The sequence below is a fragment of the Lycorma delicatula genome, chromosome 1, assembly GCF_047948215.1.
Source record: "Lycorma delicatula isolate Av1 chromosome 1, ASM4794821v1, whole genome shotgun sequence".
NCBI classification, from domain to species: domain Eukaryota; kingdom Metazoa; phylum Arthropoda; class Insecta; order Hemiptera; family Fulgoridae; genus Lycorma; species Lycorma delicatula.
The window spans coordinates 403,049,340-403,070,003 of NC_134455.1; the positions used below are offsets into that span (position 1 = coordinate 403,049,340).

A 20,664-nucleotide genomic window follows, 5' to 3' on the forward strand; every position below is an offset into this window, starting at 1 on the left:
AAAGTAACAAAAGAATTCAATAAATTTTGTTTTTTTTATATTTCAAACCATCATATAAATTACTTTAAAAAAAGGCATTCAGTATCAACGGTTTCAAAATCTATAAGCATGTCAAAAATTGTAATGTTTCAAAAATTATAAGAAAAAAGCTTTTAAAATTTCTTGCAATCCTTAACATACTGTTAATCTTTAACATGATTTTTAAGAAGAAAAAAATGCCTATTGGCACAGCCATTCCCCAGGTTCTAGAAAATATTTTAAATAACATAGATAAAAAAAATCTGATGTGGACAACCCCACATGACTTCCTTATACGGCTATTAAATTACATTTTTTTCTTTTTTTCTCTTATTGAATTATTATTCATTGTAAAAGACTTTACCAATTACAGATTAACCTTTTCAGATCATGTAGCCTTGGAACTGGTTATGTACGGCGTCAGTTTTAAAACGCTGTTACAAAATCATTTTATATGGCATCCAAGTCGGTTATTTTGTTTTATATTCACAAAGAAATCAGTTTTATTACACAATTTGAACGACATTTAAACAATGTGAAATGTTTTATTTAGACTAGAAAGATATGACCATTTTTTTCTCAGAAATGTGCTTTGTGTGTGTGACTTGTGTATTATAATTGCTATGAGGATTACGGATTTATTTATTATTTACAAAAATAGCTTATCTTACTAGCAACATATCGAAGTATTGAAAAACATAATACATTATGATATACGGCACACAAAAAAAAAGGAATTTGTGGTCATAAATACATCACTTTTACTTGAGGTCTATAAATATCTTTACTGACAAATGATATCGGTAAACATGTAACACATATCGATTCGTAATGAATAACAGTATACAGTAAAAATGGTTTTTTGTCAATCTTAATGGTCTTTTGCCTTTTGAGTGGTGGGAATTTTTATAAAACGTAGTTTTCTGAATCTACTTTCACTTATACTAACATATGTTACTAATCTGTGATTTATGACAAGGGTTTTTCATCATATTTTGCCCAATTTTCAACCGATTTGCTTGAAAGTAATATTTTTAAAATCAGCAAACTATGTTTCATAAACACATAGGAAAAAAAAATTTCGCTAATAAAAAACGCGGTAGAAATGCCCAAAAAAAATTCTGCAAATAAATTATCGTAATTTTTGTACTGTTTCAATTTTTTTTTTTGTTACAGGCATAAAAAATCCAATCGTAACGGTTTTTTTTTTGGTCAGAATCGGTTAAATCTCTTTAATATACTGTAATGTTTTGAAATTTTTTTCACAAGTGAGTAGCATAAGACTATGAAGGGAGGCAATCAGATACAAACATATTTTCGCGGAGCGCTAATCAACCGCGGATCATTGTGATGAGAAAAGGTTAATAATTGTTAATAAATCAATAATTTAAATTAAAAAAAAAAAAGTTAGAAAAAAGAAAAGGAAATGAAGTCGTATTCTTGCCAATTGGCCTTCCCCTTATATGATCCAAAATATTTCATTAATTAAAATTTTATTGGGCTCCAACTCTGGAATCAATGAAAACAAGTACCACTTATGATTCTTATCTAATAATGATCACTTATGATCATTGAAAAAGCTCTCAATGAGGGCTTATTACTGCAGTTAAGAAAAAGTCCAAATCTAAATGTTTTGGATTTTGGTCGTTTTTTAGACACTTTTGGTCCAGTCGATTGCAATCAAAAGGGGAGATGCACAACTACATGTTACAACAGTCCTAAATCCAAAATGTCAATATTCTATCAGCTAATTGTTTTTGAGTTATGTGAAATATATATAAACAGACATTATGCCGAAACTAGTCAAAATGGATTCAGGGATGATCAAAACGGATATTTCTATTGAAATCTGAAAACCGAAATTTTTCGTGATTACAATAAAGAAAAAGAGAACATGATTAATTTTTTTGCAATCACAATATCTGATTTAGTTCCACAGTTTTACTGATGAAAAAATTGAATTAGTAAAGGATCAGTGGAATTGATTACAACTGATTAAAAGTTACATCTTTCAATCCATAAACAAACAGTTAATAAAATTTCATCTTTCAATAAAAATATTTAAATGAAACATAGGTTCTCGCTTAAGATATAGAATGTGGAGCACTGCAGGTACTTGCCCCAATGCTTTTCTTATTACTTATTTAATGATCTGTCTCAAAATTGTAAACTATTAATTTTTATCCTGTTTGCAGATGACATCACTGTATTTTTATTATAGTTAAAAAAATAGAAAATCTGTCAGCAATTTAAAAAATTATTCATCTAACTTTTGCTATGGACGAAATAACTGCACTGTGCTTTTCAGATGGATGTAACATTGTTTATCATGTGGGTAATATTCCTATCAATGACAAACTTTATGTTTCCCATTATGTTTTTGAGTCTTTTAGATGGCAAATTCTTGTAGAACAATTAAATTGTTTTCATTTGTAATAAAATCAAACTAACTGTACTTTTTGTTTTGAAGCATTTACAAAATATTATTAACATTTAGCATTTACAAAATATTTACAAACTTAAACGTATAATAATGATGACAAGCTTAGTTTTATTGATGTACTGATGACACAAGCTTAGCTTGTAATCATTATTCATGTTTACCATGTCTACATATATCATCATCTAAAATAGATAATTATTTAGGTGCTTCCTCAAACAGTCAAATACAAATATAAAAGTGGGTTGTCAGAACATTGTTTATCACTCATAAATATGAATCATGTAGACCAATATACGATAAATTAAAATTTTTATATTTTCATATACTGATATTTATCAGCGGACAATATTCATGAATGCAAAAAGATAGTTGCTTATTCTTAAAAAACAACAATATCAATTTTATAAAACCCGACAAGAAAACATTTATCATTTAAATCAACATCAATTTACTCAAAATATAAAATTAAAACATTTCCCTTATAAACAAAACACTATCAACAAGTTTTAAATAATACTAAAGATTAAACAAAAAGCCTGAATTATCTGATAACAATTTCATTGTACAGTTACTGAAAACTCTTGCACATCTTCCTCACTTCAAATTTTCATAAATAACCAGAATTTTTAATATATTAAATAATTAATACAGAATCTAAGTTCTATTAGTTCTAAATACCCATGAAGACATTGAATAAAAGTGATTAGGCTGATAGTAAATCAACAAAAGAATTCACCCGAAAAGAAAGACGCTGAAGAGTTATACTAGAATTTAATATGACTATATTTATATGAAAAAAATTCACTTTTGAAACAACAAAACATGAACAGTTTACTAGGGGGGAGTGGATAAATATGCTACTTCACATGTCAAAAAAGAGTTTCCCCAGCATTTGCTTGGATCGATCAAGAGAAACTGTCATAAAATTTTCATTAGAACAGTATCAAAATATCCACAAAATAAGATTAAAAAAAATCATGTGATTTAAAACTAAATTACTATTTAAAATATTATCACATGAAATAACAATGAGGTAAATATGCACATATAATGACTAAATATGAAAAAAAAGCTATAAAATAATTCAGAAGACAACAATGAAAATTATTTAATTTACAAGGAACATTATCTCAATCCGGGATTCCTACACATTCTATTGGTTATTCACATAAGGTACAAATCTCAGATATTACCGCATGGCATGCTGGCATGAAACAACGATAAAAAAACAAGTCAGTCGTAAAGAACATGGCGTCCAATGTAGTGAATGGATATAAGGAACAGTGCTTTGTAATAAAAGTGTGAAACTGGATGAGATTTATTAGCGACTTCTTGCATAGTACATTGATGAGACTCTTAGTCGCAGAAAAATATTTGAATGGTGCAAACGTTTTAAAGAAGCCCATAAATCAGTGGTGAGTGACAATCCCAGTCAAGATGGTTCAGAGCCTACTGCAGTTATTCCCATGAATATTCACAAGGGGACGAACTCATCCTTGTTAACTAACAGATAATTTATCAGAAAATTGCAGAAGCCATAAACATGTCTCTGGGAAAGGTAAACAAAATTATTCACGACCATTTGAAGTTTATTAAGGTTAGTGCACGTACGGTACCAAGAAATCTTTCTGTTTTTGACCGGCAAAAAAGATTGCAAATCAGCAAAGAGTTAAAGGAACCTTTTGACAAAAAAGACCAGCTTTTTCTCGATCAAATTTTTATCTGCGGTGAAACATGGGTCTTCATTTCACCCTGAAATCAAAACAGTACTAGTGAAATGCTGAGATAAATGTAGCAGAGGATTACGTCAAGAAATAAAAGTATTTTACTATCATATATGTGTTCTGCATTTAATAAAAATTAATAGTCCCAGATTGAGCTGAACACCCTCATAATATGTACATATTAAATGAAGATGAAGAAAATTAAGGGTTTCATAAATTTTTATTAATATTATTTAAAAATTCATCAACAAAGTCACACTGTTTCTGTAAAAGAGAGTATTGAATTGTATTTTAAGTAAATCGGTGAGAAAATATTTTAAATGGTCTGTTAATTTATTAAAAACGGCAACAGAAACAATTAATTTCTTTAAGTCTATGTTAGTGATGAATACTGTTATTTTTTTATGAATGAATGACCATTCTTTCTTAGTACAGACTGCAAATTTATAAAGGCATTAACACATGGATAAGTTAACATTTTTAATTTTCTAAATATCGGTCTATGTGATTCATATTTATATATACCAAACAACAATCCCATTTCCAATTTTTATAGTGTGAAATTTTTTCTGACATTTTAAGAGCCTTAAGATGATCTTCCGTATCAGGCAGAAGTGTTACTAGGCATAAAATATTTAATAATAATGATAAGCTTAGCATTTTATTAGGGTGCCTTCAAAGTAATACGGTACAATTTGATTTTGTTGCAAACAAGATCAATTTGATTTGATTATCCTAGGAGAATAATTGGAATATCAATAAATTGGAATATGAATAAATAAGACGCTGAAACTTTGAGGTCAAGGGGATAATTGGCCACTCACAAGCAGCGAGTCAATGTGGCGAGAGCCACATTGTCGGACCGTGTGAGAGTTCCTTGATGCGGTTACTATGTTCAACAGACATCAGTAGTTTACTTAAGGGAAAGACTCCTACAGCACTGCTGTTGGAAGCTAACCTAGAGATATATGGCTGATCACAGCCAATTAATGCTCCAAGCACTTTAATATGGTGGACAGATACTTGCTGGCATTCAGCGACCTAGGCGTGGCAGCGAATTGCTGTCTAGACAATGTAAATTTTAATTTACGGATGTCATACATATTTTTAGTAATTGACGGAGTGCGCCTAACCATTTTAGTAAATATATGACAAGGGAGGGGTTGGGACACATAAGCCGGTGGTGTATGACATCACACTTAGTCCACTCACACTGTTAGGTAAGCTATAGAAGCTATTTAGGACACTGGTCGCTAAACTGTTTCGTGACTCAGTAGCCGTTTGTGGCACAGACACTCGATCTTATGCTTTAGGGCAACCGAATGGGGTAGTGGCGAGAGAAATGCCAAGCAAACCAACATATGAATAAGATAATAACATAATAATTTCTAACTATTTACTTATCATTTCTACTACCAAATTTTTCTGCAAATGTTATTATGTTCAACTACTTAGCTATAAAAATAAAATATTACAATAAAATAAATATTGAATAATTTATAAATAGAATAAAATTTTTAACAAAAATCACAATGCTACTAACATACCAGGCTGTTCAGCTGGAACAGTATAAGCAGATAATGTGGCTTCATTCTCAGGTAAACGAACTTCTTTAGATAATGCTGATACCACAAGTTGTTTCACAGGAGTTTTAGACGATTCTTCAACACCTCCTTCACCAAAAACCTATTTCAAAACAAAATCAATTAAAATTTAGCAGAAATTTAAAAATTACAAATTATTTCACCACTAAGATTTAGAAAAATCAATTAAACATATAAAACCGGATCGTTCAAAAATGTGTGATCTCATTTTTTTTTTCTTAGAACCAGTATGACCCAATCAGCACTGATTGGGTATAAATCAGTATATTTTAAATGACCCTTATGCTAGTCAATAAATGTTAACATGGATAGTGAAACGAAATCCAGTATACAGGAAATAGTTCATTAATACTACTGCTAGTTAATATGATCAGATAAATTTTTCTTTTGAAAAAATATATTTTTAAATATTTTTTTTATAATTGCAAATTATTTTTTGTTGAACTGTAGAAGGGTTTGGGGCTCGAATTAATGATAAGTTAATTAATTTTTATTATAAATATTACTTATTGTAAGTATTAGTTAAAAACGAAGTTAGTAAACTATATAATCTAAAACAAAAGCATTTTTCTAAAAGTTTAGTAATCGATTTCCCCAAATAAAAATTTTTTTTTTTTTTGTCTTCAGTCATTTGACTGGTTTGATACAGCTCTCCAAGAGTCCCTATCTAGTGCTAGTCGTTTCATTTCAGTATACCCTCTACATCCTACATCCCTAACAATTTGTTTTACATATTCCAAACGTGGCCTGCCTACACAATTTTTTCCTTCTGCTTGTCCTTCCAATATTAAAGCGACTATTCCAGGATGCCTTAGTATGTGGCCTATAAGTCTGTCTCTTCTTTTAACTATATTTTTCCAAATGCTTCTTTCTTCATCTATTTGCCGCAATACCTTTTCATTTGTCACTTTATCCACTCATCTGATTTTTAACATTCTCCTATAGCATCGCATTTCAAAAGCTTCTAATCTTTTCTTCTCAGATACTCCGATCGTCCAAGTTTCACTTCCATATAAAGCGACACTCCAAACATATACTTTCAAAAATCTTTTCCTGACATTTAAATTAATTTTTGATGTAAACAAATTATATTTCTTACTGAAGGCTCGTTTCGCTTGTTCACATTCAGCGGTCCATCTTTGTTATTTCTACTACATTTCATTACTTTTGTTTTGTTCTTCTTTATTTTCATGCAATAGTTCTTGCGTAGGACTTCATCTATGCCGTTCATTGTTTCTTCTAAATCCTTTTTACTCTCGGCTAGAATTACTATATCATCAGCAAATCGTAGCTTCTTTATCTTTTCACCTTGTACTGTTACTCCGAATCTAAATTGTTCTTTAACATCATTAACTGCTAGTTCCATGTAAAGATTAAAAAGTAACGGAGATAGGGAACATCCTTGTCGGACTCCCTTTCTTATTACGGCTTCTTTCTTATGTTCTTCAATTATTACTGTTGCTGTTTGGTTCCTGTACATGTTAGCAATTGTTCTTCTATCTCTGTATTTGAACCCTAATTTTTTTTAAATGCTGAACATTTTATTCCAGTCTATGTTATCGAATGCCTTTTCTAGGTCTATAAACGCCAAGTATGTTGGTTTGTTTTTCTTTAATCTTCCTTCTACTATTAATCTGAGGCATAAATAAAATTTATGCAATGTAAATTTTTTTTCAAACATAGTGGTTTAAATTTTATAATTTTTACTAGTTCTTAGTTTCCAGGGCTTTTGGCAACTCATTTTTTGTACCCCAGACATCAAGTAAGGAAATTAGTAAGTCCAGCCACAGCCATGAAGTAATAAAGTTCATAAGGTCCAACCACAGCAGAGGATTAACAATAACACCAGCCAACAAGACTTCTCCAGTTCTATCCACAAGTTATAAAATGAGATGAAATTTTTTTAATTATTTTTTCAAAAGTATTTTTTTTATTAGAATATGTTAATCTTTTTAATAATGTAAAAAATCAGACGTGAGTAAAAGATACATTTTTTTATATAAATCAAAATTCATTAAAATTTATATTTTTTTAAATATCATTATAAAATAACCAAATATATAATTTCTTAAAAACATAATTAACATGGAAATTTGTATCTAAATATTTCTTACTTCTTTTTTTTTACCTAGTCTTTTTACAGTGCCAGAAATTTCAGAAGATAAACCCTACATCCATCAATTTTTTTTTTTTTTTTAATTTGTTTATATAATTTATTTATTGGAATAAACAGGACATTCCATACTCCATGTAAGTTAGAAAGATAAAACAGTTTTGCCCCCCACCCCAAAAAAAAAGAGCCGGAAATAAACATAAGTACATAAAAACAGTAGTACAAAAAAAAACTTTTTCAAGGCATAATCTACTGATAGCAAACAAATCAAAATTAAAACAAACATTAATTATTAGAATTTAATAATTTAAAATTTATTAAAAAGGATTTGATAATAAAAATAAACCTGAAAATAATATAAATAAATAAAAAAGAAAAATATTAACCAGGTAGAATATTAAGTACTAAAGGATAAGAGAAATATGTAACAAACTCTAAAGATATCAAATAATGCAATGGTAAGTGAAATATTAATATTTTCCTTTGACCATAATAATTTTAAATGCACTGTTTACTAAATTTGTACCCTTTTGTACATTTTTTTACACGTAATGAAATAAAATTTTTAGGAAGTAACACTAAACATTTACCTCTACAATCAAATTCAATGAATTAATTAAGGGTACTCTCAAAACATTCTCAAACATCTGAGGTGAAAAATCATAAATGTTCAGAAAGATTATCATTTTAGTATCAAAATTATTAAGGACAGGAATTCTATTTATCATTTCTTACAAATAAAATTTGTAAGAATTAATCAACAATCAGTAAATAAACAATTTCTGGAATTACAAGAATAACTAAAACTCACTAGTGAAGAGTTTTTCTAACCTTGAAATGAAATTCTAATCTTTTAAAGTTTTTCCATTGACACTAGTAAAAACTGCTTTAGAATTAACAGTTTCATGCAATTCAAACAAATATAATTTTATTTAGCTTTGTTTATATACAGAGTGATTCAGGTGTAATGTTTAGGATCAGACTTAGTAACTTTTTCCAAAATAAAACTTTAACAAAAGTCAGATTGAGCCTTTATGTGCCTGGATATATCCGGAAAAAAATAGCAGAAATTTTTCTCGTGAACTGAATCCAAACAAACTCTACAGCTTCATTTATCATCAAATCACACTTTGCTATCACGTCACTAGATCACAGCTATTGTTTTAACTCAGGACCCTAATCCCACTACAGGTGACGCATTGACAGTCAACCACAAAAGGTCTTTTAAGGAAACTTCCACCGGCTGAACCAAGCAACACCAGAGTTCAGAGAAGGCAGCATTTGAATACAATGGGTTGGCATTTAGAAAATAACATGCAATCAGAAGGACTGGAATTCCCTAACACAAACACATGAACAAGAAAATTACGAAGTCCAAAATTCAAACTGAAGTAAATCACCTACGATGTAAACTTGGTCATGCAGATTGGTAAACTAAACATAATAACTGGCCTAATGGAACAACACAAAATTCTCATCATGGGTCTGCAGGAAGTAAGAAACAACGACCACGATGCCAGGGAATTTCAAGGATATAGGCTCTACGAAGTACCTGGGAAGAGAGTGATGAAAAATGTCCCACAGTTTAGAACAGGTTTTTTAGTCAGCCTAAAAATAATAAACTACAAACAATAATTCAAGTCACAATCTCCAAGAATCTCAACACTGATCCTGAAAGCATCTAATAAAATGTACACAATAATAAACGTCCATGCACCCACTAATAATAAAAATAACTCTCCAAAAGACCCCAAAGAAACAAAAGTTCTGGGATCTACTCGACTGGACTATAAATAACATCATCAAAAACCATGTTAAACAATTAATCAATTTAGCACTGATGCTCAACTAGGTACAGAAAGAAGATACTACAACATCATCAGAAAATGACCCACCCAAAAAAAAAACAAACCAAAACAAACAGAGACTCATCGAGCTCAGCAGAAACCACAACCTAATTTCCAAACCCACATATTTCAAGAAGAAACCTCAAAAACTCAAAACCTGTAAACACCCCAACTACATTAAAGGAGAATGGCAACTAGACTATGTTTACATAGACAAACATTACCAAAAGGAGATCTACAAGATACAAGTCTTCCGAGGAGTAGACACAGTCTCAGATCATTATGTACTCAAAATTAAAATTAAATTTACAGCCCAAAGAAAGCAACAAAACCAAACCATTAAACTAAAAGAAAAATGGACCCTACCAACTAATCAAGAATGAAAATCACCATAAAGCAATCGAAAACATAACAATTACAGATAAATTCAAAGATCTAGTCAACAACCTTAAACAATTCACAGAAGAATAAGCCCCAATAAAATTCCATAAAAAAAAAAATCAATAGTGGAACAGCAAATGTGGAGAAAAGACATCAAACATGACTATTTTACCAATCCCAAAAATCAAAAACAACCTTCAAAAATCAGCTCCAAAAATACAAACCCCATACAAAGTATGGTTTTAATAAAGAATTAAAACACTAAACTGGCTCATAACAATAAAGACAACGCAGAAATCCTAGCTAAATATTTCAACAAATTCCTAAATTATGAAAAATCAACAGAACTCCTAAACTTCAACACCAACACTCCAATAACAATACAACCAGAAAACATCAACCCTCCTCCCACAATAAAACAAGTCTACTAAAAACTGTGTAAGATGAAAAATTACAAAGCAGCAGGAGATCAGACTTGTGTAGAGATCTAGAAACATGCAAGAAGATCAGTAAAAACTGCCCTTCATCAACAGCTTGTCAACATCTGGATCAAAGAACTACCAGAACACTGGACGACAGCCCTCATCCACCCACTACACAATAAAGGGGACAAAACAGATGCTAACAATTGCAGGGGAATCTTAGAAACAACAAACAAAATTCTTTCAAGAATCATCCTCAACAGGATCAGTCCACAACTTGAACTTGAAAAAAAACTGGGAGAATACAATGTAGGTTTCAGACCAGGAGGAACTGTCCAGACCAGATCATATCTCAAGCTAATAATGGATTACAAGAAGAAAGAAGCACAGACATGGTGATAACATTTGTAGATTTGAAGCTTATGACTGCATCCACAGAGAATTCCTACTAAAAATTCTAACACATCTCAGATTACATACCAAATTAATAAACATGATAAAACTGACCCTCACAAACACAAGTCGAAGATAAAATTCGGAGGCGAGCTCTAGGAACCATTTGAGATCAAAATAGAACTGCGCCAAGGCGGTGGGCTCCCATCGCTATTATTCAACTGTACTCTAGAAATTAAGAGGGAATGGGTTAAAAACGGCCCCCAAAAGTAAAACTAGGCCGAAAAATCAAAACAAACTGTCCTTGTTTTGCCGACAACTAGGCGTCAATATCGGTGCTAGCTAATCACATCGACAAAGCTAAATCACAGATATTAGAACTTCAAAATATTGCAAATAAAACTGACCTTAAAATATCATTTGAAAAGACAGAAATTACGCCCCAAAAACCAACACAATTAAAAGAAGTAAACATAAATGCTAATAAAATCAAAATAGTAATCCAATTTAAATACCTAGAATAAATAATAACAAACAACCTAAACAAAAAAATTTCAATCCAAATAAGAACAAAAAAACTAGCTAAAGTTCAAAAATTAACCTGTTATATTTTAATAAAAAATGCCTATCAATAAAGGCAAAAATATGATACTACAACACAGTTACAAAACCAGAAGCCACTTATACAGCAGAAACACTCTTCCACCTGAACGAACAATCAAAGACAGACAGACTCCAAAAAACTGAAAGAAGAATTAGAAGAACCTGCATCAATAAAAAGTACCATAAATATGGACATTAGCAGTTTGTGCCCAATAAAGAGAATACGATTCTTTGGACATATCATGATGATGCAAGATTCATGACTTCTGACAGCTAGTACTGTACAATCTCGACTTGAAATACACAGAGAAAGGATGCAAATGGATCAGAGAAATAAGAGAGGATCTGAAGTAATTGGTCTTACATCAGAAGACACCACACATAAAAATTAATCAAGAACAAAAACACTTGCTTCACACTCACAAGAAAAAAGCTTCTAAGACAAACATTTCCAACACTACAAAGGGCAGAAAGATTAGAATGTATGAAAAAGTACTGGGAAAATCACAAGGCCCAAAACAGTCCCATCAAAGAGACTTGGATAATGGACTGACTAAAGTGATCCAATACAGTCATAAAAGATAATAATAATGACAACAGAGTTATTCAAAACTGTATGGCAATCTCTCCAAAGCTGATTTTATAACTAAAATTAGGGAAAAAATTCATATAAATATAGGCCCGAAAACGTTTCATAAGCGAGTTACAGCTAGTAAAAGATTTCCCATACTTCGGTTCCCTCAATTAAATGAAAATTCCTGAAATTCTGGAAAGTTAAATTACGGGGCAAATTCCTTGTGGTATCTTATCGATTTTGACCTAAAATATTTTAAAAAATGGGTCTCATCTGTACCTCCATTAGTTTTAAGGATAATCTGATGTAAAACATGAAAATTGGAGGTAAAAAATAACAAGTTTTTGGGTTTAACATAAGAAAAATTTGTTGAACGATTAATTAAATTGTATTTCTATTCAATTAGAAGTGTAGAAAATTTAATTCTGAAAAGATTCATTTAAATTACTTAAGAAAAAATTCAATATAGGAAATTGAAATTAAAACTTTATTAAAAAAAAAAGCCAGACTGAATTGTGAAAAAAATTTTAACAGTGAAATAACTAATTTTCCCCATAGGTTGAAAATATGGTTATTTCCATAGTCCAGACTATATGGTGGCTGATTTTAAATTTCCCATCCAAATGTTCTCAGTAAATCTCGTATCAGACCTGCAACATGTGGACATGAATTATCATGCAGCAGGACGACAGCATGAGTCAGCCGATTTTGAATAGCATGCCGTAAATTACATAGAGTTTTGCAATAGGTTTCTGCATGTATAGTCGTTCCACGTGGCATGAAATCAATCAGCGCATGCAAAACCAATCCCAAAAGAGTGTGGCCATCAGTTTGCATTCAAATGTCTATGACTTGACGTTTGTCGGTCTGGTTGGTGATTGAGGATAACACCATTCACTTGACTACCGTTTTCTCTCTGGCGTGTAAAAATATCCATGTTTCATCGCCAGTAACAATTGAATTAAGGAACTCATCATCTTTTTCTGTGTAGCGCATCAAAAATTATAAAGCTGATCTCATTTGGATTTTTTTTGTGACGTTCCATTAAGAAGTGCCGCACCGTTATTATGTTATGTTATTAGAATGTTTCTTTCATTCATTACATTATCACAGTACACAGCAACCGATTGTCTATGAATTTCAGCCAATTTAACATTTTGATGGTTTAAAAAACGTATGACTCCACGTATTTCACAGTCGGCAGCAACATCGATTTTCCTATTCATTTTATAACGTAATAACTCACCCATAATCAAAAATACTACAACGCAAATCTTTCAGATAAGAATGCAGTGTGTACATTACTAGCGTGGCTATGAATGACATAGGTTCGCTAACCTTAAAGAGAGAAATTTCCCAGTGGTCTTTACTTTAGAGATATCCCTCGTAATTCTACTATAATAAAAACCAAGAAAGTAGACATAAAACAACTAAAAAGTATATAAAAAATTTCATATGTTGACAGCGAGGGCTTCAATAAATTCATATAATTTCACATAAATTTAATTCAATATAATTTTACATAAAATTTCAATAAAACACTATTCCTAAGTTTCAGACATAATATTCCTCACCTTTGTGATTCCGCCATTTCCTTCCGCAAGAGTAGAGTGATGCGACTGTAGTAAAGCTGAAGTTCCAGTCATATTTCCTAGAGATAAAAAGAAAAATAATCTAAACTAAAGCCAAAGAAAGTTTTATTGTCATCTGAAAATTAGGAATGAGCTAACACAAATACAGAATAAAATAATAAATAAATACCCAAATTATTCAATAAACAAATATTTATATATGAACAATGATTATTCGCTTAAGTTTCTAATCAATGAGTCGAATTAACATTAACATCAAACAAATTCAATTCACAGACACTAAAATGATACTTATTAAATCCACTATACTTCTTAATATTAAGAATAGAAATAAGTAAATATTACAAATAATTTAATCATCAATAATAACATATCAACCACTGCGCCAACCAACTTTTGTACAATCGCATTTTGTTTTTGGCCCTTAGGTCTTCATATTAATGAAGATAATAATAAACTAATTTCTACTTTGATTTTATGTCAATATTATTTTAACCGTCATCAAAAATTACAAAGTAAATTTTATTTTATTCACTAAAATTAAAGGACAAATAGACCATGGTTTCTATAAAAAAAATTTATAATTGTTTTTAACTTCTGAACCTGTGAACTTATTTTTAAAATCCAAATTAGCATTTTCTTATAAAGTAATGTGCTTTCCTATAGTGCAATTAGATTTCCAAATTTTTGTATAATTTAGAGTGTTAATTTTTTTTTAATGAAGAATGAATGAGATTAAGTTTCGTTTAACTGCTACATTCAAACTCAATAAATACATTTCTATTTATGAGGGACTACTAAAATAAAATGCAGGTTGGAACATAACAGGAGAACAGAATCTATATTATATATTTTGATGTGCTTATGTGATATGTGTATTTTTTTTATGCTGCCCTTATCAAGATTCTAGCACAGTATCCCTTGATTCATCAAGACAAGTGCTTGGTCATTAATTTTTTTTATTACTTGTTTAGCATAACTATATAATTATTATTATTAACCATTGGCCTTTATAGACCTAGAAAAGGCATTCGATAACGTAGACTGGAATAAAATGTTCAGCATTTTAAAAAAATTAGGGTTCAAATACAGAGATAGAAGAACAATTGCTAACATGTACAGGAACCAAACAGCAACAGTAATAATTGAAGAACATAAGAAAGAAGCCGTAACAAGAAAGGGAGTCCGACAAGGATGTTCCTTATCTCCGTTATTTTTTTTAATCTTTACATGGAACTAGCAGTTAATGATGTTAAAGAACAATTTAGATTCGGAGTAACAGTACAAGGTGAAAAGATAAAGATGCTACGATTTGCTGATGATATAGTAATTCCAGCCAAGAGTAAAAAGGATTTAGAAGAAACAATGAATGGCATAGATGAAGTCCTACGCAAGAACTATCGCATGAAAATAAACAGGAACAAAACAAAAGTAATGAAATGTAGTAGAAATAACAAAGATGGACCGCTGAATGTGAAAATAGGAGGAGAAAAGATTATGGAGGTAGAAGAATTTTGTTATTTGGGAAGTAGAATTACTAAAGATGGACGAAGCTGGAGCGATATAAAATGCCGAATAGCACAAGCGAAACGAGCCTTCAGTAAGAAATATAATTTGTTTACATCAAAAATTAATTTAAATGTCAGGAAAAGATTTTTGAAAGTATATGTTTGGAGTATCGCTTTATATGGAAGTAAAACTTGGACAATCGGAGTATCTGTGAAGAAAAGATTAGAAGCTTTTGAAAGGTGGTGCTATAGGGGAATGTTAAAAATCAGATGGGTGGATAAAGTGACAAATAAAGAGGTATTGCGACAAATAGATGAAGAAAGAAGCATTTGGAAAAATATAGTTAAAAGAAGAGACAGACTTATAGGCCACATACTAAGGCATACTGGAATAGTCGCTTTAATATTGGAAGGACAGGTAGAAGGAAAACATTGTGTAGGCAGGCCACGTTTGGAATATGTAAAACAAATTGTTAGGGATGTAGGATGTAGAGGGTATACTGAAATGAAACGACTAGCACTAGATAGGGAATCTTGGAGACCTGCATCAAACCAGTCAAATGACTGAAGACAAAAAAAAAAAATTATTAACCAATCAGATTAAAATATTTATTTATTTTGAACCAAAGACTGCAAGATAGAAGGAATTAATATCAGCTAAAGTTTTGTCAAAGGATGAAATACTACAGACACATCTTTACAATTAGGTAACCAATTATGGAGAAAAATAAGTGTCTACATATCACATTTTTCATTTGGAAAAAGTGTTTACACAGTTCTACAGGATAATTTTTAATTAATATCCTCAGACATTATCAAACAATCTGAAGTACATATTCCCTGGATTAAGATTTTGTAATGCAGCACTATCAACCTACCATTAATCAATCAAAATCAGCATTTTATGTTACTGAGGAGTCGGTTCTCAAAATGCAGCAGATCAAAACACATTTATCTGCCACTGTGATTTCAAACATACACAGATGATATGATGGTTACTGCATAACAGCGATAACCCAGAAAACTAATCATCTAAGATCCGTCTCAGGAAATGGTGTAGCAAATATAAATATGAACTCTGCTTATATGAGTAATATTTACGTAGTTTAGGCTGAAACATTCTATTACTCCCACATGCAAGTGCAATTATTGCTTTATGCATATAATAATGTAGTCTAATAATGACATCACTTGTGTGGCGCTGTGACATGCTGATAAGCAATTAAACATTTTGTTGAGTCTTTGTTTGATGATAACATTATTAGTAATGCTTCAATAAATTATTCAGTTCAATGAAAGGAAGTATTTCAATCTAAGAGGTCTATAAATAAAGTAATGAGACTAGTTTTGTTTAGCAGCCAAAGTGGCAACACTAAAGTTACTAGTAAAGATATGGTTACATAAATAGCTGTTTTATACTAGGTATTAATATTTTGCATTTATTGTTAACACGTGAGACATTTAAGTTTTTGTTGTGCATTACAAAAATGAGCAATACTAATTATGAGCAACATTGTGCAATCTCAAGTTTTTTGTTAAACTCTGTGAGAATGCTGCTGAAACTTTTTCAAAATTGAAAAAGACATATGGAGATGACACTCTGACATGAGCCCAAGTTTTAAGTGGTTTAAAGCATTTCCAGGTGGCTGGGAATCAATTGCAGACAATCCACGCTTTGGAAGACCGTTAACGTCAAAAAGTGACAACAATGTTGAGCGAATCAGAGACTTGATATGGTATGATCGGCAATTAACTGTCAGAATAATTGGAGAACAATTGAATTTGAACCGTACCACAGTCCATCAAATTTTGACAAACGAATTGAACATGAAAAAAGTTTGTGTAAAATTAGTCTCACAAACCCTCACTGTTGGACAGAAAAACGACAGGGTAGAAGTGTACAGCGATCTTCTAAGGCGAATTGAAACTGATCGTTATTTTCTAAAAAATGTTATTACTGGTGATAAATCTTGGATATTTGAGTACAACCCAGAAATAAAATGCCAGAGCAAAAGGTAGCATATTTCAAACTCACCAAGTCCCAAAAAAACAAATATGAGCAAATCAAAACCATGCTAATTTGTTTTTTCGATAGTAATGACATTGTCCATAACGAGTTTTTGCCTACAGGACAGACTGCAAACCAATATGTTAACTGAGAAATTCTTGAAAGAGTGTGGAAAAGAGTTGCCCATCTGAGACCAGCCATCAAAGACAAATAGTTGCTGCATCATGACAAAGCATCTTGTCAAACTGCACTCTCAATTAATGAGTTTTTGGCAAAGAAAAACATTCCTGTAGTTCCTCAACCACCTTATTCACCTGATTTGAGTCCCTGCAACTTTAAAAAAAACACCAAAATGGACACCATTTTGGAACAGTAGAAAACATTAAAAAAATGTAACCAACCATTTGAAGGATATTCCGGTTTCTGAGTTCCAAAACTGCTGTGAAGAGTGGGAAAACCATTTAAAGCATTGCATGGCTTCTCAGGGGAACTATTTTGAAGATGATTATATATAAAGTCTCATTACTTTATTTACAGACCTCGTGTGTTACTGTGTTACTCTGTATCATACAATACAGTTTTATACTTCATTTTTATAACAGTTTAATTCAAGTTATTTTCATTCATTTTAATTTACCCTGTGTTTTTGTACCGATCAGGTTTTAACAACAACTGATTCTATTGTGAAACATGAACTGGGAATACCCTTGATTAGGTTTGAAAAAAATAATCGGCAACAAATAGATAACCTTAAAACAAGATTACCCTGAAAGTTCAGTCAGAGACATTGCTTGGAAAGCAAGTAGTGCAACAGGTTTTTGCAAAGGATAACAATATAATAAAGATACACATAATTTATGGTAAAATGTTATTCCCAAAAAGACTCAAAACCGTATGAAAATGATTGAAAAGTTGAACAATTATATTGAAACTATGAGAAAAAGTTCCATTTTTTTTTTTCAATAATGAGCTTCCTAACTTGGAACAAAATATGAAACACTTTGAATACTAAAATACTAATTCTGAACTGCTGAATTTTTCTAGAAGTACATTACATAATGTTTTAAAATCAATGTATTTTCATTTCATACCTACAAAAATAATTGTTCATTGATTGAACACAGAAATATTATTTCATGAAGTAAGGAATACTTAAAAGAAATTAAGCGATCTCATGAAGAGGGTAAAGCAATTTATCACATAGATGAAACTTAAGTTAATGCAGGACATGTACCGGAAAAGGTGTGGGTGGATACAGAAATAAAACGTGCAAAAAGATACTTTTATCAAAGGTTGTCAACTTGGGTGAAGACCCTGGTGGAAAAGGTAAAAGATTAATAAGTAACGCATGTTGTAAGTGAAAATGGGTTTTTGAACAGTGGTTTATGAATAGTCCAGATCTTCCCAAGAGTATCATGATGAAATGAATGGTGACAATTTTATGGAGTGGTTTAAAAAATAGTCAAAATTGTTGCTGAAGGAATTATCATAATAATGGATAATATGCTGAACCATTGCCTGAAAAATGAAAAAATTCCAAATGCTTTGACTCGAAAATCAGAAATCGCCGAGTGATTAAAATTGCGTACACCAAAGACATTGTTAAAAGTAGAACTTTTAAAAACAGTAAAATCAATTAAACAAACATATCATTACGAAGTACATGAAATTGCAAAATCAAAAAATTTTATCATTGCAATTTCTCTATACATTGTAATTTTAACCTGACAGAAATGACATTAGCATAATTCAAAGTACAACAGGCTACACAGGGAGTAATAACACAAAATTCAGTTAAATGATGTAAAAAATCTACTGATAGAAGATGTTAATAGAGTAGGTGCAAATGCTTGGAAAAATTGCATTCAACATGTAGTTAAAGAAGAAAAAAGCACGGGAAGCAAGCAGATAGTGTGTGTGAAAATATTACTGAAGATAAAGTGATAAATTTGGGAAACATTGATAACAGGTCAATAGATTAGTAGCTTATTCTGTACTGAAGAAATACACTGACGTAAGAAATATTTTTCTGATTTACTTGATGAAATTTTAATATAGCAGTAACATATTTTTTTAAATCTTTATTTTTAAGGTATATATATATATATTTATTTATTTATTTTTAAGGTATAACCTATAAGGTAAGCCTATATAGATATATATATATTTATTTATTTTTAAGGTATAACCTATAAGGTAAACCTATATAGATATATACATCATTCTTTCACAATTTTCAAATTTTTTAACTACAAGTTATTCTTACTTCATTTTTAGAATAAAAATATACAGAAGTGTTTTTCCCAGATGGATTGCACTGAATTAAATTAAATAAGAATAATCATATACTGTTATGTTTTGGTTTGCTGCACGCTTTCAAGGAACAAAATGTAGAAAGAAAAACCAACATTAGCACCCAGAAAACAGCTGACCTTCAAGTTACCCTTTGAGCAGATGATACACTGACTGTTAATGAATATAAAATCACTTTCTCTAAGTATGAAGACAGTTAACTTTCTTTGTTTTACTCGAAAGGTGCAGGAGGCAGTCTGTGTTATAACCGGAATCAAATCAATCGATATCTTGGCTAATGACAGTAAGGAACGCTACATTTCCACAGTAAATAACTTACTGACGTCAGAACAAAAGCAGGAGATTAAAGACCGGGGCCTTGCGTCTTGGCAGGTCAGTGGGACGAATCCCCCACAGGTTGCTACACGCATATTTCCTATACTGTCTGATTTAGGTGCGATTGGATGGGTCTCCCCCAATCAGTATAACACATAGTTTCTCTCCGGGCATGGTGCATTTCAAGCGAGTTTGGCTAGGTTTCATTTGGTGGATTCGAGTCAATGCCCAGATTGTGGGACCGATGAAACAGTGTACCACGTCCTCTACGTCTGTCCCTGATACAAGGTCAAACATTCACAAACTGTTAGAAAACTTGAGAGAATACATTCCTTTCTGGATCTCCGTACTAACTGGATGATCTGCAAGGAGTGATCTATAATGGCTGGTTTTCTTCGTGCCCTTGTGATGTGTAGGTCTGCAGAGGGAGTTAAATCGAGGTACTAGATCGTGGTAGGATCCCGGATGGCTAGGGTTCCAGCTTAGGCATTGGATTGGTTGGAGGTAGACGCATTGGCATCGTGCCACAGTTATATTAGTATTGTTTGTGATTTGATTTGAGGCTCCCACTGGTGGGGGTGGCTGCACTGCTGGGGTATGGTAATCCATGCAACTGGAGGCATGGCTTCCCTCCGTCAGTGGCGGTCCTGATCATGACTTGGTAATGCCACACGAGACACCATGATGGGATCAGGTGGGGGTGCGGGGTTTTTCTCCGGCTCCTGCGCGGAATGGAATGAGGTTACATTGTCCTTGTTAAGTGACCTAAATTGGTCGACTTATTTGGGTGCAGGTCTGAATTTCTA

The 20,664-nt window shown here is 31.4% G+C and overlaps 1 protein-coding gene across 1 annotated transcript in view; it reads right to left on the reverse strand.

Moving 5' to 3' along the window:
- Nucleotides 1–20,664, reverse strand: part of LOC142317424 (dyslexia-associated protein KIAA0319-like protein) — a 153,909-nt gene that overhangs the window by 68,321 nt on the left and 64,924 nt on the right. The window contains exons 5-6 of the mRNA XM_075353979.1: nucleotides 13,697–13,773; nucleotides 5,733–5,871 (exon numbers count right to left, since the gene is read on the reverse strand). Coding sequence (XP_075210094.1) covers nucleotides 5,733–5,871; nucleotides 13,697–13,773 — 216 coding nt within the window. The remainder of the gene's footprint in view (nucleotides 1–5,732; nucleotides 5,872–13,696; nucleotides 13,774–20,664) is intronic.